This window comes from Pelobates fuscus, chromosome 12 (genome assembly GCF_036172605.1).
Source record: "Pelobates fuscus isolate aPelFus1 chromosome 12, aPelFus1.pri, whole genome shotgun sequence".
Classification (NCBI taxonomy): domain Eukaryota; kingdom Metazoa; phylum Chordata; class Amphibia; order Anura; family Pelobatidae; genus Pelobates; species Pelobates fuscus.
Genome location: NC_086328.1, coordinates 136,509,721 through 136,535,643, shown reverse-complemented (window position 1 = coordinate 136,535,643; position 25,923 = coordinate 136,509,721). Strand labels below are relative to the sequence as shown.

Below are 25,923 nucleotides of genomic sequence, written 5' to 3'. Positions count from 1 at the left end.
ATTGGTAACATCTACAAAGATCAATCAAAACGGAAAACAAAAATTAGTGATGTATGTGATTTGAGACAAAGAAAATTAAAATTAGAAAGAGGGGAAATTAAAGGGACACTATAGTCACCAAAATAACTTTAGCTTAATAAAGCAGTTTTGGTGTATAGTTCATGCCCCTGCAGTCTCACTGCTCAGTTATCTGCCACTTAGGAGTTAAATCACTTTGTTTATTAACCCTAGTCACACCTCCCTGCATGTGACTTGCACAGCCTTCCATAAACACTTCCTGTAAAGAGTCATCTAAAGTTTATCCTTCCTTTATTGCAAGTTCTGTTTAATTTAGATTTTCTTATCCCCTGCTTTGTTAATAGCTTGCTAGACCCTGCAAGAGATACGATTGTTTTTTTTTTTTTAAATTCTTTATTTTTGCTGTGCACGCAAATTGTACAGAGTGGCGAGAGGTGCCCCAAAAGCAGTCCTTTGGCCTTTCCCACGCTTGACATGTGGGGCACAAGAATGACAGGCACATTTTTTTTTTTTTTAACAGACTTAAACACTTAGCTTTAGACACATATAAGTAGTTATAAGTAAGTTAACATACACTTAGCTCTAGACATATATAAGTAGTTATAAGTAAGTTAGCATACACTTAGCTTTAGACATATATGAGTAGTTATAAGTAAGTTAGCATACACGTAGCTTTAGTCATGTGTAAGTAGTTATAAGTAAGTTAGCATACACTTAGCTTTAGTCATGTGTAAGTAGTTATAAGTAAGTTAGCATACACTTAGCTTTAGACATATATAAGTAGTTATAAGTAAGTTAGCATACACTTAGCTTTAGACATATATGAGTAGTTATAAGTAAGTTAGCATACACTTAGCTTTAGACATATATGAGTAGTTATAAGTAAGTTAGCATACACTTAGCTTTAGTCATATGTAAGTAGTTATAAGTAAGTTAGCATACACTTAGCTTTAGACATATATAAGTAGCTATAAGTAAGTTAGCTAATGCTGGTACAGTATAAACATCTTGCAGAACAGTCAACGCTTTGTAAGTAAATTAAATTATAATTATGAGTAAGTGAGTCGCTTCATTGCTTATATCACCCCCGCCGACCGGGACCACCATTGTTGCCTCTGCTGGTGGCAGTCTTCCTGGCGGTCCAGAGACCCCACGCTCAGCGAGAGTCCCATGAGCTTGAAAAATCCGCTCTGCCTTGTGATCATGCCGAGAAGTGAGTGTCCATCATGGCAGGTATCAGGGCGCAGTCCCCCCATGCTGCATTGTGGAGTGTTCGTTGGTTCCCATAGGGCTGTAGCTGTGCGGGAGTGTGCTCGTCTCTCCGATAATCAAATTGTCGGCGTCTGCCGTGAAGGGGAGCCCGGTTTTCGGTCCCTGGGTGAGTCTGTTACAGGCTTGGAGTGGGGCGGATGGTCGGCTTGTCTCCGTGTCAGAGGCACTTTCCATCTGTTTGCGAGTTACCTCCTATGCCGCCATTGCATTCGTTGAGTGAAGTGACTGCGGGGGTAAGTGAACTCGCTTCTCGGCTCAGCCCCATCTGAGAGCTGGGGCCACCTTGTCAGTCTCGGGCGCCTGTGTTAGGTGTTAGTCTGTACTTCGTCGCTTGCGCACATGGCGCCCGCCATCTTGGGCCTAGCGGTTAGACCTCTCAGCTTCGGCCGTGGTTTCCCGATCAAGGCCTTGGGGTGAGGACCGGGATCACCCCCCCGGTCCATAGGGGGGGGAACGAGGCCGAGTCCGCCCAGCGTTGTGCTCCAGGTTGGGTGCTGTGTGGCAGGCCAGTGGGGCAGCGGCCGTCCGCCCCACTCACCACCGGAGTAGGCCTCAGGCAAGTCCGTGAGGATTTCCCCTCCAGGGGACTGTAGCTCGGAGAGCCAGCCTCTCCCTGGATCCAGCGGTCCCCCTGCTTCAGGCTTCGTTGCCGTCGGTCGGCTTTTCGGTATATAGGCATGTTTTTAAATCGATTAATTAAGTGGTGTAGCAGGAGCTCTGCTGGCCTGCGACCGACCAGCTCGGCGGCCCGGCCCGGCCCCGAGATACGATTGTTTAAGGTAAATTACATCTGTTTGAAAGTGAAACCAGTTTTTTTTGTTGTATCATAACCTCGGAACTGGCAGAAGGTATTAAATTATTATATAGAATATTACAGGATCTGAAAGGTTGCTGCAAAATCTAGTCATAAATAATTTAGCCTTTGTTAGAATTTTTAGATGTAAAAAAAATTAATATTTAAAAAACATTGACGGCAAATTGATTGATAACAACTGATATTAAGATTTTTTTTCTGGGGGCGCAGATTTGAGAGCTCCTAGCCAAGCTGAAATTGAACTCCATATCTAAAGCCTTTTTGCTCATAACGGGTGAGTATTTGTGGGATCTCCTGTCCCACTTACACGCCATGGGACTGAAGACTGAAAAAGAGAAACCAAACAAGCTCAGTTTTGAAATGAGTATTAGCCAATCTCGCTCTCTGGCCCAAGATGACTCTTTTCCTGAGGACTGCTCAGACATCTCAGATAATCTGTCCTTTGGGGCTGAAGAGGAAAACCTACCTGCTCTTGTAGCTCCTCCGTTTTGTCCAGTAGGGCCAGACTCATCTCCAGTGATAACATCAGTCTTGAGGGAAACATACTGGCTGATATGGCCACAATACGCAGGGACTTGCAGAACCTGACAGGCCATCTTGGAGCACTAGAGAGGGACTCCCATAAAGGCACACAACAAATTATGCTGCTTCAACAAGAGGTCCAGGAGTTTTATCAGCAGAATCAAACATATGAACGATGCTTCACTGCCCAGGATGATATGCTACGTCAGAACAACTTGAAGATAAGAGGTGTCTTGGAGTACATTGCACAGGCAGAGATTTTTTAAGACACCTGCTGGTGTCCTTACTGTTGCCTAGGCAAGTCAAAGCAGTGGTGTTGGATGCACTTTTCCATTCACCTAGACCAGCCATGGTTCCAGCTACTGCAGCAAAGGACCTGGTGGTCCACTTTCAGAATGGATGAGATAAAGCGGTCTTGGCTACCTTCAGGGTGAACTCCCTTTACCACTTTTAGATGATGTCTCTGGCCTTTTATGCAGATTAATCTGTACATACTAGAAATAAACAAAAATAAATTCACACAAACAAAAGCCCAAAATAAGGGGAAAAAATGAAAATGATATCTTACTAAGAAGGAGACCCAAAATGAAAATGGGATAAAACAAGGCTAGTTGCTCAAAAATAGCAACTATAATGCAGGGATAATTATCTGCATTATAGTTGCTATTTTTGAGCAACTAGCCTTGTCTTATCCCATTTTCATTTTGGGTCTCCTTCTTAGTAAGATATCATTTTCATTTTTTCCCCTTATTTTGGGATTTTGTTTGTGTGAATTTCTTTTTGTTTATGTCTAGTATGTACTAATAAATTATGTTTTTTTAGCAGTATCAGTTTACACTGAGATATCCTATCTGTGGGTTCCCCTTTGTTCTTTTTTGTTAATTCATACATATAGGGTTATCCCCTATCATTGGATATTCTCAGGACACACTACACTGTTCCTGTTTTATGGGACTCCTTTGTCGTGCAGATTAATCTGGCAGCACTATGGCATGATGAAGTTCGCTTCGGCCACTTACATCCCTCTTACAAAAGCCTAACAACCCTTACTATTGGAACTCCTTGTTTTACATGAGGACACTTATCCAATACATGACCTCCAAGGGGCAGAAGCAATTTTGTGAGATTTGGGTCTCCCACTGGATTGGCTAGAATGGGCTGAATACAGTACCAAGTCACCTCATCACTGAGACCAGGTGAATCACCCCCCATTTACACCTTAACAGTCCACATGTCCCATGCTACAGTCACTACCTGAGACCTTGACAGGATCTGCAAAATAAGCCAAGATGGAGATCTCAACATTTGTTTTTACTTTGAAATGCTTTGAATATTTAGTTTTTTGTCTTAGGGTAGCTCAGATACCTATGTTCATCTCAGACCAATTGATTAATTACCAAACATATCCCCTACCCCCACTTCAGTTTAATCCAATCCAGACAGTTAGTATTTGTACATACATACAGGGTAGAGAGGATATAACTCACATAGTTTCTTCTATTGTAATTTTATCTAGATATTATCTTTTATGTTCTTTTTATATATGCTCATATCTCACGCTCCACCCTCTACCAGAAGTCAGCACTGAAGTCCCACAGTCGCGTTTATTTTTACAATAAGGAGGCCTGTTACACAATGACCGAGCTATTTATATTGATTTATAATCTCAATCTGTTGGCTCTTGTGTTCTACACAATTTCTGCATTACGTCTTTATCACCGCTCATCTCTTGTGTTCATGAACATGCTAACTATTATCGTATCTCAGAATACAGAAAAAGCATATGCTTACTATATAATACACTGGAAGAACACACCCCTAAAAAGTGTACCTAACACACACTATACAAAGTAAACACAAGGACGTATATATAAACCCAAATGTGATATATACAAAATAGAGGGTGGTTAGGAACAATACAACCTGAATATGGCTGGTAATAAACGTGGAATCTACAAAATAGTAAAATACAAAATATGGTGAAGTAAATAGGGCAAAGATGAATGTTGCACGAGGTAGAGAACTTACAAGAGAGACATAGTCATCGCGCCTGTCACCCTGTCAGGGGTACTTTCCACACCGAAGATCGGGTATATATGATGAGGACTGGCAATGTCACTTTTTCTTCAGCTCAGGAATAAAATATCCCTTTTTTTTTCCTTGGCTCAGGAATAAAATAAAAAAATAGATAGTGCAGATTGTATAAAAATAACAAGATTTATTCCAAATATTGCACTTACAAGAAATCAGAAGTAAAACAGCATATCTCCATAATGAAGTAGTGGCCAGGTCTCCAGATGAAGGTGGAAAGAGATCCCAGAATGGAGATACACAACATAATAAAAAATAATAAAGATAAAAATAAATGGACTATAATAATAACGTACTAGTAATTGGCATAAAAAGTCCAAGGTAGTATCCAACGCGTTTCGTCACTATGGTGACTTCCTCAGGGATATAGATGTGTTGTAATCTTCATGGTTTATATACCATGCCAAATTTTCAAATTTGCGGGGAAATTTGCGATCATGTGTTACTTCCGGTTTTCGGCCATTCGGCTTCCTGCGTTCCACCTTGGAGCGCATAACGTCACTACTACCTTGGACTTTTTATGCCAATTACTAGTACGTTATTATTATAGTCCATTTATTTTTATCTTTATTATTTTTTATTTTTTATTATTTTGTGTATCTCCATTCTGGGATCTCTTTCCACCTTCATCTGGAGACCTGGCCACTACTTCATTATGGAGATATGCTGTTTTACTTCTGATTTCTTCTAAGTGCAATATTTGGAATAAATCTTGTTATTTTTATACAATCTGCACTATCTATTTTTTTCTTTTATTCCTGAGCCAAGGAAAAAAAAGGAATATTTTATTCCTGAGCTGAAGAAAAAATGACAGTCCTCATCATATATACCCGATCTTCGGTGTGGAAAGTACCCCTGACAGGGTGACAGGCGCCATGACTATGTCTCTCTTGTAAGTTCTCTACTTCGTGCAACATTCATCTTTGCCCTATTTACTTCACCATATTTTGTATTTTACTATTTTGTAGATTCCACGTTTATTACCAGCCATATTCAGGTTGCATTGTTCCTAACCACCCTCTATTTTGTATATATCACATTTGGGTTTATTATCGTATCTCGCGTCCGAGAATAAGGGTTTGCTTTCTATAACCACTTGTCTCGGGAATATATTTGGGTAACAAGGTGCAATAAAGTAAGAGGAGGAGTATTTGCACTGATATGGGGTGTTTGAGAGGGTATATTTCTCTTGAGGTCATATTCAAAAGGAGGGTGGATGGCCCTAATCCAGCGTTAGCTGTGTATGTGGCTATTATTGCAGCATTGGCCCAGGTTATAGTTCTGATCAGAAGAAGTATTTCAGATATACCTCTTTACCTCTCTTCTGGCTGTTTGCAAATACTTCTCCCCTTTCTTTATTTTACCTTGATAACCAAATATTTTCTAGAAACAGTTAGTTGTAAGAAGCTAAATTAAGAGCAGTATCAGTTAGTATCAATTTGCCCTTCAATGTATTTTTAAAAAAATCCAACTATGCGTCAGTTACACTATTAAGTTATATTGCAAGATTTTGCAACGACCTTGAAGATCTTGTACTATTCTATATAACTGTTGAAAATGTTCTGCCAATTACAATGTTATGATGCAATGTTTCATCTTTGCAGACTATGCAACCATCCTAAACAGCAGTCTGCTTCCGTGTCTACCTGTAGTATCTCTCTCATTTAGATTTAAAGGGATACTATAATGCCAAGAGTGTTAAAGCTGTATTCCTGGCAATATCGCTCAATTCACATACATTTTATATATGAAAAAGGAAACGCTGCAGACTGAGAGCAAGGAACAGGGGAGGTACGATTTTTACAGATTAAAATACATATATTTTATTTATTAAAAGACGATTGTGAAATAAATAAGCTTAAAGCTATTAATCACAGCTTTAGGAAAGTGCCTGTTACAATTACTCGCAAGTATGTCAACACTTTATAAATATTATTATATTAGGAATTTTATGGAGTGATACTGTAAAACGATTGTCTATGTAAATTTTAAACTGATATTTCAATGCATTTTATAGGTAATGCAGTAAAAGCGATTGTGAAAATGAAATTTAAAAAAAATAAAAAAATACAGTTTCCTAGTTTCCTAATTAGGGTGTTTCTAAAAAAAATAGGAAAATTGTTAGACTGCCCTTTTAACAATGGCAAACTTGGTATTCATGGTAGTTGGCAGCTGAAATGGAGTAAATGGGTCAGCATTCTGTAATTGTGTAATTTATACATCCAATCGTTTTCTTGTTTTATCTAAAAAAGTGTGTTGCACTAATCAAGTGACTACATACAAAATCTTTAAATTCCATGTAAGGGATGAGACTGGGCTGTAATTACCAGAAGCCAGTATCTGTTTTTAACTGCTACCCAATAAAATATTTAGGGCTTCATGAATCACTGCTTTGTATAGAGTGTTATAATTACATGTATATGTTTATATCTTCTAATTCCATCATCTTAAATCTTACCTGACAAATGCAGATCGCACAGGGGTCACCGGGAGACCAGATCTGGCCAACAGGAATCTCAATCCCATTGTCATCGAAAGGGCATCCTGAATTCGAGAGAAAAATATTTAATGTGGAGAATTAAAAACATGCATAATTAATAATAGAAGGTTCATTATTTTAGCAGGTGGAAAGTGTCAGGATCCCGCGGGCGGCACTCACCCTCCAGCCGTCCGCAGTCCCCTTCCTGGCGTGCGTTCGGCGGGTGGCATCCTCCCAGCCACGGATACCGCCCGCGTCTTCCTCTGCGTCCCCCAGCGGCAGCATGCATGACGCTGCACGCTGGGAGACCGCCTATTTTAATAAATGCCGGGGTCAGCCACTTGACCCGGCGTTAAAGGCACAGTGCCTCAATCACAGTGGGAGGTCTAGATATCTCCCACGTGTGATTGTTAATTCTGATTGGAAATTATCCAACCAGAATTCACCTAATGATTTAAATACTTACCTTTCCTGTTCCTCTCTGCCCTGTTGTGGTCTTTGCTTGCTAGTATTGATACTGAACTTGTGTTTCTGGTTACGTACTCTCTGGCTTGTTTATCCGACTTTGTGACTTTCTCCTACCCTTTGACCTCGGCTTGTCTCTCGTTATTCTGTCTTCTGGTTCCCCTTACTCGGCTTGTCTCCTGACTATTCTTTGTGTGCTTAGCCCGGCCACTCTAAGGTCCGGTACTGCACCTTTTCTGTGTGTGTGTTAGCGTGTTTGGTTCCCGGAATCGTGACAGTAAGGAAGATGCAGTGGAAGAGAATGGAAAGTATGGTCTTACTTCTCCAACGACCCTACTAAGTTCTAACATCTAATTCTTACTTCAGTCATGTTACCATGTTGGCTACATCATTTTTGTCATTTACTTTTTTTGTTTTTCATTCATTTATTTTTTGTGATATTATTATGAACAACAAGATCTTTTTACAGGGATGCAGGAAGCTTTCAAGATTAAAACCGGTTTGTAATTTTATGGGAGTAATTGATCTACTTATATGCCCCTGCAATAAACATTATATCGCTAGAATTAAATGACCGTTTAATAGAAGACTGTGGGAGGATATCGGGAATATCAAGAAGGGTTTTATAACGTACAATCTTTCAATGCACTTTAGTCAATTAATCCAGAGGGTTTATGGCAACTGAGAAAATTAGCACCCACCGGAGAGGAGGAGATTTTTAGAAAGAACTCGATGAAGTAGAAGCACGATGGGTTTTCCAGTTGGAAGCTTTGGAGTTGAAAGGCCATAATAGAGATGTTGAACATGTCGTGTCATAGTTTTTTTTTTACATTTTATAGGAGTTTTATAGTTGTATTGGCCTTTAATTTTATTTGTAATCGTTCTGGGAAAACAAGATACGATTCTATGTGTTCCACCTCCTCTTTTATATGCCAGCTGGTCTTTTAACTTTTTTTTTTATTCGCATATATTGCATATATAAAATATTTTTTTTTTTTTATGATCCATAGAATTTTTTTTATAGGTTTTAAACATTTGAAGATTTTTTTTTACCTTCCTTATTGCGAACAAATATCTTTTATGTATTTTTTGGACTTCTATTTAACATCTGACTTATTTAAAATGCATTTTATCTATATACCCAATTCAGAATATAACTTAGGACAATGGTGTTTTTAGCATACGTTTGAATTAAATGTATTTGTGATGGACCGCCGGGTACCCCGACTGGGTACATCCATCAATTGCTGCTTCCTAGTACCTGGAACACCATAACCACCATAGACCCCACGAACCACCGCAGCTTGGTTGGGGTCTCGCTGTCCTCCACCCACCCTGGATCCAGCTTCCAGTGGGTAGACCTCTCCTAGTCCAGAGAGTGTAGCAGGAACAGCTCTTATAAGAGCTAGTGATTATACTCAGGGGAGTATTGTGATTTAGCAATCCCCAGAGTGAATGTAGTTATCCAATCCCCCAAACATGAGCCTAGACTCCATAAAGGGGTAAACAAATCTCTCTTTAATGGGAGCCACACTTGGTCGACAATCCCAATGGATGGGGTTCGCCCACATGGACCTTGTTGGGGACTCCAACACAAAGACTCAGACCAATAAGAACAGTGATTAAATGCCTGACACTCCTATAACAAACATACAATTCCTCCTGCGAGATAATTGGATCAGTAACTGTACTAATTCTAATCCAATTATCTTCAAGTACAGAAAAAACATACTTTAAAAAAAAAAAAAAAAAAAGTACCCTAACAATAGATAAAATGTTACATCCCCTGATAGCCCTTATCTGGGTGACCAGCATATCCAAAAATCACCCAGGGCAGTTCAGGGGTTCAGAAATTTTATGGAAGTCATAGTTTTTTCCAACCGCAGGCATGGTCCCATAGCCGAAAATAGTTCCAGGGCATTCACGGCTAAGTACCCCTGAAGTCTATTCGCGGTTTTGGACCATGCAAACAAGATGGCTGCCACCTCGTGGACGTCCATAGGAATTGGGGCCACCCAGGCGAACACTTAGACCACAGAGGTGGAAATTGCAACAATGTATCAATTAAGCTTAACAAGCTCTAGGTTGGCCACCGGTTCGTGCGGCTGTTCGATAAATGAACCATATAGTCCCAATAGGCATCAATAGTGTTTTTAAACATAGGCTACCAAAGGGCCATAGTCACAGGGCAGGAGGCTGGCAAACAGGCCCCTCCAAGAGCCAGTGACGAGGCTACTTTCGTCACAGTATTGTTTTTTTTATTTATTGATTTTTCTTTTATGCACCAGATTATTTATTGTATACACACTTTTTACATATCCAATTTATGATATATATCGGAATCTTGGTGTCTTTGTCATTTGTTTGAGTTAAATGTATGACTTTTTTATTGACTATTATTTACAGCCCCATATAACTTTCACCATACTATTGTGAACCCTTTAATAGGCATAATACATGGTTAATAGTTTCACGGATACGGTGCCCCAATCAACCAGGGAATCTCCGAGAATCTGTGAGTGTTTTTAAACCTGTGTTTTAATATTTAAATAAAAGTGTAACAGAGAGCACTATGGCTGAGATATCCTTTTTCTTATACATTTGCAGCATACCAGTGAAGGTAGGACCTGTGCTAGTGGTCCAATATTCTTTCAAATAGTTCTTATTAATACATTTTTCAATTACAATACAGAAGAGAAAATAATTCTAACAAAAAAAACCGGGGGGAATACAATGAATTACTATCATCCAATAATATATTTTAAGTGTATATTAAAGCAGAACGATAACAGTAATATATAACATCAGTTACATTAAAATGGCATATGTGTGTTAAAAGGTTGGTATATTTATTAAACAATAAGATCAAAATAATGATATTTTGCCTTCCGGTCTGGTGCAGGTCTAATGAAAACCTTATAGGCCATAATGATATATATTCTGTTGGGGCATTAAGGATCAGGAGGACAAAGAGGAATTGGGGGCAAAACCGGAACATGCATTTTGCAGGAATGGTGCTGCCGTAGTGACCAAAATGTATACATAATACCACTTCACAGCTGTGACTAATCACACCAAGCCAACCGCCAATCATTTTTTCATGTAAGGAGACCGTGCTATTGGATTCTCATTGTGAATATAGTGGTGGTTATATTTCTAACTGTGGCTGTTGTCGATTCACAGAATTTTTGCACCTTTTTTTTATGCAGTATTTTAGGCCGATCTAATTTATAGTCGGTTTATTTAAATACAATATTTATTAATATATTTTCCCCCTAGCACTAGCTCCTGGTATATTGCATTAAGATATTTCTTTTTTAGAATTAATATTGAGCCTTGGATGGTGGCCTTTTGACCAGTTGAGCTCGGTGTTTAGTGGTAAACCCCCTTTCCTCCTTGAGTTTAATAAGAATAAAGTGTGCTTGTATTTTTTCTTTTTCCTTGCATTGTAATTTATCATACTTCAAACAATTAATAATCAACATATTTTAGTCTACATTTTATCAAGTTAGGTTTTGATTTCTGCCCACTTTTTTCAGGAGTTACCTGTCAGTTCTGAGAAGCATTACCATTTTAATGATGGAACACTTTAACGTTTCAAACAACCCGTCTTTCTATAATATAAACTGAGTTCCCGTTAAAGATGATCTGTCACTTCTCCAAATATTGTAAAACAAAATAGCTATTTGTTACGCTAATGTTTTTATTAAATTCTTTAATTTTACGTTGCATTCAAATGGTTCTACCCCTGCAGTGCTGTCCGTACCGTGTATATGGGCATAGGGCTATGTTTGAAAAAAATAAAAGCATCTCTCCATAAGGCATCAAGGGATGACTTTGTTTGCCAATAACACAAATGGGCAGTGAGAGAAATCATTTTTTTACTGACTCTATTAAACCTGGTAAACACTGCAATAACTTTTAGTGACATGAGGATAAAAGCAATGGCGTGAAGGTGACAACTCCTTGTTAAACTCAGTGCTGAGCCTGAAACTGCATTTTCTTCCTTAGTGAGACTGCTTTAAACCAAAGTCTATCATTTTCAGCTTCAAGGGCCTGTGTTCAGCCCACAAGCAAATCTGCAAAGGGGTCTGCAAATGGAGTAATAGAAAGGGGACTAGGGGTATATGTGTGTGTTGACACCAGACTCAAACATTGCACAAAACTCATATTGACAGTCAGCTGGCTGGAAGAAATCATTGTATTTATCTCTGGAATTTAATTATTTATTTATTTATTTATTTATTTATTTTTAAGAAGGATTGCATGGACAATGTGTTTGCACCATAGCCACTTCAGTAAGATGATGTGGTTATGGTGCCTAAGTGACCCCTTAAAACTTACCTGTGCTCTGCGGAGGCTCCTGGCATTTAAAGCAGCATTGTCCCGCTTCCAGTATCCAGTCCTCTCTGGGACATTTAAGACTGGGACAGGGGACGAAGGAACATTCAAGAGTGCCATTCTAAAGACAGAGCAGGAAACAAAGAGCAAAAATGGGCAATGAAACAAGACGTACAGCTGAGTAACTTCATCTTAGAACCTTGGGGTCCTTTAGAAGTTCAAACCATCTTAGAGAGTGCTAAGCTCATTACATCAGTGGGCAATTCCAAAGAAAATGTGAGAGCACATATTGTATTAATGGTATATTTAAATAGTTGGGAGTTGTTCAGACCTGACACAAACAGGAGGTACACCCGCCATCATCCTGGCTTAACCTGGCCCCGTGTGGGTACGTCTGTCCTTGAAATTCACACCCGTCTGTTAACAGGAAATGGGGAAAAAAATCATAATTTCTTCAAATTGGTTTGGAATAGACAGAAAACTCGATATATCACTAGCACCCTCTGCTGGTCACTGTATGTTTAATCATCATGGGTTATTAAACTGTCATATTTCTCTTTGGAATATAGCAGACTGAACATAATGGCCAATCATTCAATTTGAAAGAAAACCAATTTTTCATGTAATGCTCTATATATGAACGTCCGACGACGGTCAGCATAATGTTCAGTTTAAAAACATAAACTTTCTTCAGGACCAAATAAAACTGTATATATAGTTTTATATTTTTTTTTATTTAAAAATATTACTAATTATTGTGTAAGTGTCAGAAAATAAATATCCACAGGACATTTATTAAATAATTATATAAAGGAAAGATTAAAGGGGGACTTTAAACATTCATTAAATTAAAGGGACACTATAGTCATCAGAACAAATACAGCGTAATGGTTTGTTTTTTTGGTGAATATAATCATTCCCTTCTGGCGTTTTGCAGTAAACACTGTAGTTTCAGAGAAAAGGTAATGGTTTTCATGTACATGACTCTGTCCGTGGCTTTCTGTCGATCATTGCAGTAAACTCTGCGCTTTTTGGTCATTGAATACAGTAAGTTAAGTAGAAAGATATTCTCCTCTTCCAATGCAATGTGTGCCCTGGCTGGATTACTGACTGAACTGGCTGTGATGTCAGTTGTGAATATTTAATATATATTTAAAGAAATTGAACATCACATAGAAAAGTTAAAATAGTTATATTGTTCATGCTTTGCTGTTTGTTTTGCACAAATCACACTAGAAGCACCATAACTACTCCGCTCCTGGCGGTGCAGGGCTGAGCTTGTCTGCTTAGATCAATCAGCCAATGCACTAAGCCAATGAGACAGCCCTACACTAAAGGAAGCTCCTTCTTAGGAGTTGTTAGTAGGGGAGTCAGGGATCAACAACAGTAAACGCCAGGTAAGAAGTTAAGCCATGGTTTAACCATTCTAAAAGGGGGTCACCAGGGCATTTCTGGTACTATAATTACTTCAGCAAGCTGCAGTGGGTATGGTGCTTGAAGTCTTCCTCTACAATTTGTTAACATGGTGCCTTTAGCATAACATTTCTATACCTGTGCAGCTTCAAGAGTTGGGCTAAAATTCTCCATCAGTTGGAGACTGCCCAGATTGAAGTGAAGTTGCAGTAAAATGCGACATTATATTACACGCTACTGCCATCAATGGCTTTGTTCTGCTGTGAGTCACTGACCTGGACATCGTAAGCAGCAGTCAGACATGTAGGGATCAGTGCATGTCACAGGAGGACACACGGGTGGGATGCACGTGACATTTCCAACCTTGAAGAAGAACAAGAGGATAGACTTTCTTTTACATTACTTATAATATTCTGATATATATCTCCTGCTCTAGAAATATATGGAATTAAATACATGATAACAGTCCAGACATTGCACTCATACTCCACACTGTAGTGGTTATTGTGCTAGCTGTTCCCTGCCACCGTCCCATGGTAAGTAGTCAAACTGGTTTTAGAAGGCTGGACACTTTCTCGGGTTCTCTGGGTGCTCTCAGTCTGGACTCTCTTCTTGGGTTCCCTGGGTGCTCTCAGTCTGGACTCTCTTCTCTGATATTTCTGGAGCGGAAATCCAGGTTCTGCATGACATATATCAGCTTTAGGTATATTTGGATGGAATTAGTTGGCTGAGGACATCAGCTGATTCTTAATAAATTAATTCTGCCCAGGGACAGGTGGAGCTGGATTCACAAAAAGTTGGGATATTTCAAGAGTGTGTTGGACTGCGAACAAGGGACCAAAATAAGTGTAAAACCATTCCAAAATGGACTGGCTACTTGCCATGGGATGGCGGCAGGAAACTCCCGATCTCATAACAGCTACAACATGCTGTAGTGATTATGGTGCTTCGAATGCCCCTTTAAGTAGACGGGTTCATTCTAAAGAGAAATAGGTTTTTGTTTTTTAAAAACACAAAAGGTTTTAGGTAAATTCCAAGGATTTAATAAAGGTTACCTCTGTAAAAAGATCAAAGTGTTGTTGTTGTTTAAATGCTAATATAGATTTAAATAGTGGTTTTAGAAAACATTCCCTGATTTTTTTAAATTGACAGCTGGGTATAGTTACGTCACTGATTTAGCAATCTTGGAAGCATAGGAGACTGAGATAGCCGTGCCAAAACCCCATCTATTCCACTCCGCCACCTGGTGGTCAGGATATGGTGCAACAATAACAAGCTTGCAGAGAATAGGCAAGGTGCATCACTATTGAGCAGAAGAATGTTTCACAGCTTAGTGAATAGTCTTAGGTGCAATTTTTTTATCTACGATGACTGCAGACATATAACAAACATTAACTGTTAAATATTGGCGGCAATTGTAATTCTATTTCTTAGTGAAAGAACGTGAAATAAAAATATTTCTATTTTTGGTATAAGAATTCCTTTAATGTTTCAGTCTCTCTTGGAAAATCCCCCAATTTATTAATAGCTATCGTCCATCCTCATTTTGCCAAGATGTAAAAAAAAGAAATTAACTGAAAACATTTTTAGAATCGTAGTAACTGAAGAATATTGGAGTAGAGGTCATACAGAAAACGAAATAATTTGTTAACTCATTCAATAAAAAACATTTAGATATAAGTTAAAATAGTTTTCTTACAGGGGGAGTGGCCGACAGAGTAACTGACCAGACGTCTATCTGATGGGCTCCGTAAAGGCCTAACACAAAATCGATCAGAGCTGCATTAATCCCAGTTTTTGGAGCCAAAAAACATTGCCTTTTAATTCATGTATATTGGAAAAGTTGTGTTCAAACAAACCCAATAAAATGCAAATTGAAGGAAAAAAATGTTTTCTTACCAAGCAAATGCAAATGGTACAGTTGTCTGGAGAGTTTGGAAAGAGCTCTCCATCTGCTCTGTTGATCCCCTCGAACTGGCATCCTGCAATCAATCGGAGACAGTCCTTGTGTGACAATAAAGACAACACCCCAGTTTATCCCAAGAGACATCTTACTCACTTACCATTGCATGATGGACAGCAGCTGTCAGGGTGCAAAACTGGATGTGAACATTTTGGGCTACATATCCTTCTTTCACAGGATACTGTTCCTTCCTGAGAAATTGATTAATTTAACCAAGAAATATAGGTAATGCCAGGATACTTGGCTCTCGGGATGACATACGTACCTGGCAAGTGCAGTCCATGCATCCTGGCTCAGTCCAGGAACTCCCATTCACCTTCATTTCCTTGTTATGCCAACAAGGAATATCTGCGTGTTGAATAGTAGGGGTGCCATGTTGTATCAGCATGTCATCCTTCAATGACATTGGCGAAATTCCTGAGGCTTTTTGTGCTAATGGAGATTGACCTGTTCGGATGTGCTGTGGGGGCGGTAAGGGGTCAAGATCAGTCATAGTGTGAGGGTCTGAGGTAGGCGTTGTATTAATGAGTTCTTGCCCCAGTACAGTATGGGCCAGAGCAGTCTGAGACGTAGTGGTTTCTGGTACTCCAGAACTCAGAGTAGAAGTTGGTGTTGGCATTGGAGTCCATTGCACCTGATCTGCTTCTGTTTCCTGAGGTATGCGACCAGTCTGCACCTCTAGAAGAAGTTCTGCACAAAACACATAGGCAATCATGAAATATATATAGTAATGTAGGCTATGAGTATCCATCCATTTGGGTTTGGTGATAATAAAATTATGTTGGTTTTTATTTCAGGGTTGTACCTGAGCAACCACCATCCTTGAGCTGAAACCCAGATGGGCAAGAACAGAGGTAGGATCCCAGTGTATTAACACAAATTCCAGAAGAGCACAGTGTAGAGTTCTCTATGCATTCATCCACATCTAGAAAAAGACAGGAGATCACAACTTTATTGTGAAATATATATTGGACACAATAAACTTTGTCTCTTAAAGACTGCAAATGTTATTACTATATTCAGTATGAACGTCTTGCTTTACCAGGAGCTTCCTCTCTGCGTTATGTTCATAAACAGAAGGTTTGTGACCCCCATCAAGGCATTATAGAAGTTCCTTTTTTATCTCTTCTGACATTAAATATGTAATTTTCAATACATCCAAAAATCATAAGAATTCTGTGTTAATTTTACAGTATTTTCACAATTCCTGGTTCTATTCTTTAGCTTGTATTTAATTAGACTTGGCTTATAGGCAAAATCAGTCTGATTGATTCACACAAATATTCGAGAACTTTCAATACTTTACAAATTGTAGTGTACACCTGCCCAGATCAAGGTGTAAGAATTGTAGAAATTGGAATTCATTCACTAAACACTTAATTGTGTTAGACTTACAAATGAATTGTCCATTGATAACAATTAGTAATATTTAGATCAACCAAAGGTTTCCCAACTCAACAGTTTTTGCATTTTTTGCATTTTTTAATTGACCGTAGTGTATTCTTTGATATTTAGATATATATATATATGTGTGTGTGTGTATTCTTTGTTGTCTTTGAGGATTATGTTTGTTCCTGTTATTGATGTTCGCAATATAAATATGAAGTTTTGTGAATTGCTGGACATTCAAATGGAAATCAAGCTTTTTAATTTTAGACCAAATTGTGTTTCCAGTTCAACTATTTGTCCTAAACTCTAAAATTCATTTAGAATTTTGCTAAAATTCCCAACAATTCAAACTTTAGTGGAACATCGTGACAGAGACATGTGTTTGTCAGTTCTGCTATAAAAATCCATCTCTGATTGTTGTGCTGGTCCTTCGTTCACATACCAATACATGAAACTTTATCTGGGCCAATTTCAAAGCCAGCTCTACAAGAACAAAAAAAGCTTCCATGAGTATTGTGGCAATAATGTTGGCAAAGATGGGATGTTGCAGGTCTTCGACATTCATTAATATCTGAAAAAGCCAGAAAACAAATTACGTTATATTAATGCGATTCTAATTTATTTATTCTACACATTGCAGAATTAAATGATTCAAAATACTTGACTTTTAAAGATGTGTTTGTCTCCTATCATTTTCATCTTTTTTTTTCTTGAATTATAGATCCAGAAAAACACTAATATTGCATTTCGAGTCCACACAACTTCTAATTTTGATTGTTTTAGAATATATGTTTCTTTTGGCAGAGATTGTATCTATGATATATTATCTGTATGTACTGTCAGAGATCAAGATCTGGGGTATATAATCTGAAAAGCACACTATGGACACCTAGATCATATTACCTCATTGAAGTGTTCTTGGTGCATGGACACCTAGATCATAATACCTCATTGAAGTGTTCTTGGTGCATGGACACCTAGATCATATTACCTCATTGAAGTGTTCTTGGTGCATGGACACCTAGATCATAATACCTCATTGAAGTGTTCTTGGTGCATGGACACCTAGATCATATTACCTCATTGAAGTGTTCTTGGTGCATGGACACCTAGATCATATTACCTCATTGAAGTGTTCTTGGTGCATGGACACCTAGATCATATTACCTCATTGAAGTGTTCTTGGTGCATGGACACCTAGATCATATTACCTCATTGAAGTGTTCTTGGTGCATGGACACCTAGATCATATTACCTCATTGAAGTGTTCTTGGTGCATGGACACCTAGATCATATTACCTCATTGAAGTGTTCTTGGTGCATGGACACCTAGATCATAATACCTCATTGAAGTGTTCTTGGTGCAATGTCCCTGTCCGATTAACTCTGCAAAGTAAAACTGAGAACGTTTCTGGGAACTGCAATAATTACATTGCAGAGTAAAGACTTCTAAAATCTTCACATTTCCCATAGGAAAGCAGTGATTCAATGCTGTCACATGGGGAACCTTTAATGTGCGTATAACAAACACTGGGCAAGTTAATTAGATCCCACCATTGCCTTGACGTCACGGCAGGACGAGACCTACCCAGTGCAAAACCTCAGCTCTGGAAAGGAGTAAGTAGAAAAAAGATTTTTTTACCCCTTTTTCACCGAAGGAGGAGGATGCACTTATTAAGTTAGGGAGAGGTACATTGTAGCGTTAGGAACACAGGTTTGTATTCTTAACACAATAGTGTTCCTTTAACAGTTTCTTTTCATCTAAGACTATTCTCCTAATGGTGGTTAAGTTTCCCTCTAATTTTTGTAATGTTTCTTTTTGAGTTCCGTTTATCATTTTCTATTTTCAAACTGGGTCATAATAAGAGGGTATATTATATTTAAAATGTAAATTGCAGTGTTAATGCTCGCTACCTTCAGATCACCCTCTCATTCCTTTAATTATTTGTTCATATGAGATTTATATGTTTTATTTTATAATTTGATTGTATGTAAGACGATGTAGTTCTATTTTACAGCAATCCTCTGATGAAGTAGGGTGTGTCCTACGAAACGCGTGAGCCTTTGCCATCTTGTTGCTGTTGGTGACATGAATTCCACTTTTGGTGGACAGTGGTGGACTTTGTTCCAATACTGCCTGGTCATACAAAGGAGACAGAGGACAAAGCCACCATTCTGCTGGATTCACTGACAATGGTCACAGAGATGGATTGCTGTCACTATTGTAAAGGAGTGATACACCTATCACTATCTGCAGGACTTTACACATCTTACTAAGTGCTGTATTAACAGAGAGCAGGATTCTTTATGGTTTATTTCCACAGACTCCAGTTTGACAGATTGGAATTACGATTATCGGAACATTATTATAAATATTTCAACATCCAAATTTGGACTTTAAGGAGTGTCAGGACTTTTAACAAATACCCCTTTAGGAGTTTACAGAAAGTAAGGTGTTCTCATGTCAGGGCTTAAAATTTAAAGTCCAAAGGCTAATGTGAGCACGGCTCATTTAATTGGGAAACTATGGTTTTATGGTGGGAGTCATACTGTGGGTTAGTCCCTATTTAATTTATTGCACAATTTTATTTAGCCTCAGTGAAATCACGCTCAGTTAATTATAATGAAATCTGATTGCCTTTGTTTGAGTTTTCCTGTGACTGCACTACCCACCTGTGCAGGTATGTCCATTACTGTGGAGGATAAATCCTGCCCCACAGTAACACCTGTAGCTGCCGTGAAGATTCTTACACCTCTGCTGACATGGGGAACCGTGGGCTGAGCATTCATCTATATCTGAAAGAAAATAGAAAAAGACCAACACGGTTATTTCACTAAAGTAAGGTTTCAAAGAAAATTCAAAGTGGATTTCAAATTTAACACCAGAGTAGCCGAGCAGAAAGCATAGCTGACTTAGAGAATGTTTCCATTTCGGCTTTTTTGTCCTTAAATTTGAAATTCCCTTTGCATTAGTTAATAAGCCTGTCGGTATTCCCAAAGTGTATCTATGATGAAGGACGTCTAAGCCAGAGATATGAGACCACGGGTGGGTTCCTTGCGGCCTCGATGTCCTCCTACCATCCCCCCTTTGTTCTACTGCAATGCTGAGTTACTGCATGGGCGGATATTTACTATTGGAAATTAACAATTACATTTTACATTATAATGATTGTCATTTGTGTATTACAATGAAGCTAACACGGATCGTTTCATTCACTGATTTAACTGTTTGAATCTGGATGGCACTGAGCATAGTTCAGTTTTGCCTGATCCACAGATTTGTCTGAAAACGGTCTCCGTCAGCTCCAAGTGGATGTTGGTGGTGGTGTAGTAGTTTATGCTGGTGACCATTGATCATATCCACGTTGGCAATAGTTTCTTTTATCCAGGAAGATTTTCTTGGAAGAAGTTTAACATATTGTGTTTGATTCAACTGGGTTCCTGATAAGAATGGGCCCTGTGAGATTTAACATCCAAATTGTATTACGTTACATTAAAAATTGGATTACATAGTTAAGTGCTACTATTTTCCTATTATTTGAAACTGAATATTATCTGAATGTTGATTTCCATCCCAATTCAGGCCAGCTTTAGTTGTTTCCAATGATAGTGAAAACCTGTAATTTGACTGCCAAAATGCCAAAGCGAGCACTTTTCTACAGGAACACAAAATATTGTCTGATTCTCTGATTTGTAAAACGTGTATATAATTTACTTTGTAACGTATATATTTTACATTTATATCAGGGTTAAAAACACTTAAAAGGGCACTGTGGACCCCTAAAACAGGTTACTTTGCTGAAAAGCGTAATATGTGAAGAGTGTGTCCTCTTTTTTTTTTCATTTAACAAAAAGTACAGATTTCACTAGAAACTGGCATTTTTAGAATGTAACCTTGTTACACCCCCTGGCTGTCCATATTACTTCCTGGTTTATTTAGCTCAGTGGAAATAAACTCAAGAGGCAGCTACTGCCCAGAGCACCTGCCTTGCAAAGACTTCTCATTGCGCTGTATTGGGAAGTCTGTGATTAGACAGCCACAGAAAGACTGGGCGGGGTTAGAAGGGGAGGGCTTAGAAAGGCAGCAGACAAGAGATCTGCTGCTTTTCCAAGTTGTTTTATATATACCCAAAATGGAAGAATGCATTATTAAATATGTGCCTGTTTTCATTGGGGCTATATCTACTAACTAGTGATATATTAAAAAAAAAAATATATATGCATTGGAGTGTCCCTTTAATCATCTGATGCCCTGATTCTACCTGCACTAAGCAGATGAGAGATAATGTTTGTTGAATTCGTCTAAATAGATTGAGCAATAATTAGAGCAAAATATAGTTTTTAGGATAGGGAGAGGAAGAGGTAATGCTTTACCGTAGCAGCTGCTTCCATCAGGAGAAAGCTTTAGACCCAGCCCACAGTCACATATAAACCCTCCTTCTGTATTGATACAGGTCCCCTCACAAGAAGATGTTGTACATTCATTGATATCTAGGACAAAGAGGAAGGAAGGTTGTCTATTTAATATTTGAATGTGGCAGATATATCAATATACAATATTGTTTCCTCCAGTCTGCATGCTCTTGGGCCCCCCCGTGAAAGAGGCTGACAAGGCATCTGTGAGGGCGCTTGGTGGCGGGTTTTGCCGCTCCCTAAAAGAATCACCCAAGCAAATGCCTTGTTAGCCTTGTGGGAAATACACAACTATGTATGTGTGTAGTGGGCTTCTTGAGTGTTTCAGTGAGATTGTTTGTATATGCCAGTGAGCTTTGTGTGTGTCAGTAAGCATTCTGTAGTGGGATGTTTGTCAGTGAGCATTCTGTAGTGGGATGTGTGTCAGTGAGCATTGTGTGTGTCAATGAGCATTCTGTAGTGGGATGTTTGTAAGTGAGCATTCTGTAGTGGGATGTGTGTCAGTAAGCATTCTGTAGTGGGATGTGTGTCAGTGAGCTTTGTGTATGTCAGTGAGCATTCTGTAGTGGGATGTTTGTAAGTGAGCATTCTGTAGTGGGATGTGTGTCAGTAAGCATTCTGTAGTGGGATGTGTCAAGGTCAAAGACCTCATAGCAGGTCGAAACGTTGCTGCTCTGTCACATTTTTTGACCCAATAAGCCTGCCTTTGGTTTGAACATCCTGAGTGCCTGGAGATTACGCTTTTGTTTGCCTGAGCGTTCTGTAGTGAACTGTGTGTCAGTGAGCATGTTGTGTGTGTGTCAGTGACCTTTCTTTAATGAGATGTGTGTGGTGTGATTGTCTGTGTGTGTCAATGACATTGTGTATCAGTGAGCTTGCCTTTGTGTGTCAGTGGGATTGTCTGTCTGTCAGTGAGCATGATTGTGCAATATACTTATATATAATTGCAGCAATTCATCTACCATTGCCCCTCCCGAGATTCGGTTCTGGATCCACCCCTTCTTATGTTACCTGTACATGTAACACCATTGCTTGTTTCTGTCATTTTGTACCCTAGAGGGCAAACTCGGGATACATGCTCACATCCTCCATCATTACATTTTAGCTCACAGCCATATTCACCACAAGGGGCCAGAGCTGTTATGGAAGAGAAAGTAAAACAGGTTTTTCCAGTTCACACATATCGTACTCAATTAAATATTAATATAACATAGATCTTGGATAAAGGATTGTTTGAACAGCTTATAACGCTACATCTGTATTTTAAAAATGATGCTTTTTATGACAGAGCATCTGTCTGTCTATCTATATGTCTGTCTGTCTGTCTCTGTCTCTCTATCTGTCTCTGCCTGTCTATCTGTCTATCTGTCTATATCTGTCTGTCTCTGCCTATCTATCTATCTATCTATCTGTCTGTCTGTCTGTCTCTGCCTGTCTATCTGTCTGTATGTCTGTCTCTGTCTATCTATCTGTCTGTCTGTCTCTGTCTGTCTATCTGTCTGTCTCTGCCTGTCTATCTATCTATCTGTCTGTGTCTGTCTGTCTATCTATCTATCTATCATCTATCTATCTATCTATCTGCTAGATGGCTATCTTTAGCTATAAGGCTATTTCTACTCTATCTTTGTAGCTAGATGTCTCTCTTAACTGTCTATCTCTGTATCTAAATATTTAATCTGTCTTTTCACCTAGCTATCTAATCTGACAATAGCTGTGTCCATGTACCTAATCTAGCTATCTATATAGCAAGAAAATCAACGTACAACCTATAAACAGGGCAACCCCTACTGCATGGTTTTATATTTAAATTACTTTTAATAAACAAATAAAACCTTGGGATAAATTGGACTGTACTTTTAACAATACGTTAATGGTGCAATGCAATGCAATGCAATGGTGCCCATAGATTCTCGGCTGCATAACCCCTGCTCTGAGCTGATGTTACTTAGAGTGCCCCTTTAACAAAATGTCCCATCCATGGATACACACATAGACATTTACTGAAGTGAGAATTTAAAGTGAATTTTGAATTTAAGAAGTTGGACTTTTTTCCCAGTTCGGCTATTCTGAATTTAAATGTAAAGTTCCTTTCGAATTCTTACGGTAGTTGATATTCCTGCCAGTCTATGATCATGACCGGCACACCATTGTCAGGCTGATTTCACAGATCTGAAACACTGCGTTACATTTATACAAATCCTTAATCGCCAGTGATCATTAAACTTCTACTGGAGCCAGGTTTACCCAACAGAATACATACAGTGTGGGTTGTTCAAATCGACACAAACTGTAAGACAATACATTACACCAATAAACTCGCAAGTGACATGACCTACAAATGGTATGTACAGTCGTAATCAAAATGATTCAACCCCCATTGAAAATCAGGTTTATTGTCAAAATGTACAGACTTTCAGCTGTTTGCAATGAGCAAATCAAACAAAAGCAATTGAAATAACTCAACACAATGAATGCTTCAAGTGGTTTCATCAAAGTAAACTAATAATGCAACTTATAACGACTTCTCCAGTCTCACAATTATTTAACCCCTTTATGGAAAGATTCTTTCAAGATCTTTCTTTCAAGATTCTTTTCTTTCAGGAATTGTTCCGGAGGAATGGAGGAAGGCAGATGTGGTTCCTATATTCAAAAAGGGTTCAAAATCCTTGCCTGGAAATTATAGACCTGTGAGCTTAACTTCTGTGGCTGGTAAAATATTTGAAAGGTTATTAAGGGATTATATTCAAGAATTCCTTGAGAAGAACATGGTTATCAGCAAAAATCAGCACGGTTTTATGAAGCACAGGTCGTGTCAAACTAGCTTGATTGCATTCTACGAAGAAGTAAGTAGAAGTATAGATCAGGGTGTTGCAGTGGATGTGATCTATTTGGACTTTGCCAAGGCATTTGATACAGTTCCACACAGAAGATTAGTGTTCAAACTCAAGGAAATCGGTCTAGATGAAAATGCTTGTTCTTGGGTAGAACATTGGCTTAAAAACAGAGTACAAAGAGTTGTCGTTAATGGTAAATTTTCAAGCTGGACAGAGGTGGCAAGTGGTGCCCCTCAGGGATCTGTTCTGGGACCCCTTCTATTTAACATGTTTATAAATGATCTTGAAGACAGCATTGAAAGTCATGTTTCAGTGTTTGCAGATGGCACACAACTTTGTAAAATAATACAATGTGAGCAATATATTACTTTGCTGCAGAGGGATTTAGATAGACTGGAGGACTGGGCACTCAAATGGCAGATGACATTTAATGTTGAAAAATGCAAAGTTATGCACTTCGGCGTAAAGAATACACAAGCAACGTATACCCTTAATGGAAGCGAATTAGGGATAACAACACACGAAAAGGACTTGGGAATTGTTATAGACAACAAACTATGCAACAATGTGCAATGTCAATCAGCAGTGGCCAAGACCAGTAGGGTATTGTCATGCATGAAAAAGGGCATTCATTCTCGGGACGAGAATATAATTTTGCCTCTTTATAAATCACTGGTAAGACCACACATTGAATATGCTGTGCAATTTTGGGCACCTGTTCTAAAGAAGGATATTATGGCACTAGAAAAAGTGCAGAGGCGGGCTACAAAATTAATAAAAGGAATGGAACATATCAGCTATGAAGAAAGGTTAACAAATTTAAACCTATTTAGTTTAGAAAAACGTCGCCTGAGAGGGGATATGATAACATTATACAAATACATTCGAGGCCAATACAAACCATTGTGTGGAAATCTATTCACAAACCGGACTTTACATAGGACACGAGGTCATGCGTTTAGACTAGAAGAAAGAAGATTTCGTCTAAGGCAAAGGAAAGGTTTTTTTACTGTAAGGACAATCAGGATGTGGAATTCTCTGCCTGAAGAAGTGGTTTTATCAGAGTCCATACAGATGTTCAAACAGCTACTAGATGCATACTTGCAAAAACAGAATATTCAAGGATATAATCTTTCAATGTAGGGTAATAACTGCTTGATCCAAGGATAAATCTGACTGCCATTCTGGGGTCAAGAATGAATTTTTTTCCTAGCTTGTTGCAAAATTGGAAGTGCTTCAAACTGTTTTTTTTTTGCCTTCTTTTGGATCAACAGCAAAAAACATATGTGAGGAAGGCTGAACTTGATAGACGCAAGTCTCTTTTCAGCTATGTAACTATGTAACTATCCTTAGTACTTAGCAGAGCACTTTTTTGCTGTTATGACCTTCTGCAAATGAGATGCATAGCCAGACACCAGCTTCTGGAAGCTTTCCTGAGGAATCTTAGCCCATTACTCATTATTATTATTATTATTACTGGTATTTATATAGCGCCAGCATATTCCGTAGCGCTTTACAATATTATCAAAGGGGGAGATTGAACAATAAATGAAACAATTACAAGAAAACTTACAGGAACGATAGGTTGAAGAGGACCCTGCACAAATAAGCTTACAGACTATCGGAGGTGGTGCGTAGAACACAACAGGACAGGAAATAGTCAAATAAGGTGGGAGTGAAGCAGAGCTGGAGGAGAGAGTAAAGTGTTGCCTTTAGGAGAGAGCAAGAGACAGGTATGTGAGGTAGAGGTTACTCTGGAAGGCCATAAGCTTTCCTAAAGAGATGGGTTTTAAGGCACTTCTTAAAGGATTGACGACTAGGGGAGAGTCTGATGGGGGTAGGCAGGCTATTCCATAGGAAAGGAGCCGCCCGCGACAAGTCCTGCAAGCGTGAGTTGGCTATACACGTG

General features: G+C 38.8%; 1 protein-coding gene across 1 annotated transcript in view; it reads right to left on the bottom strand.

Moving 5' to 3' along the window:
• The window catches only part of VWCE (von Willebrand factor C and EGF domains), a 92,156-nt gene that overhangs the window by 41,107 nt on the left and 25,126 nt on the right, over positions 1-25,923 (bottom strand). Inside the window, exons 7-18 of the mRNA XM_063437420.1 lie at positions 22,192-22,317; positions 21,142-21,258; positions 19,441-19,563; positions 17,210-17,338; positions 16,184-16,303; positions 15,644-16,068; positions 15,479-15,569; positions 15,315-15,397; positions 13,691-13,778; positions 12,334-12,419; positions 12,006-12,123; positions 7,176-7,261 (exon numbers count right to left, since the gene is read on the bottom strand). Coding sequence (XP_063293490.1) covers positions 7,176-7,261; positions 12,006-12,123; positions 12,334-12,419; positions 13,691-13,778; positions 15,315-15,397; positions 15,479-15,569; positions 15,644-16,068; positions 16,184-16,303; positions 17,210-17,338; positions 19,441-19,563; positions 21,142-21,258; positions 22,192-22,317 — 1,592 coding nt within the window. The remainder of the gene's footprint in view (positions 1-7,175; positions 7,262-12,005; positions 12,124-12,333; positions 12,420-13,690; positions 13,779-15,314; positions 15,398-15,478; positions 15,570-15,643; positions 16,069-16,183; positions 16,304-17,209; positions 17,339-19,440; positions 19,564-21,141; positions 21,259-22,191; positions 22,318-25,923) is intronic.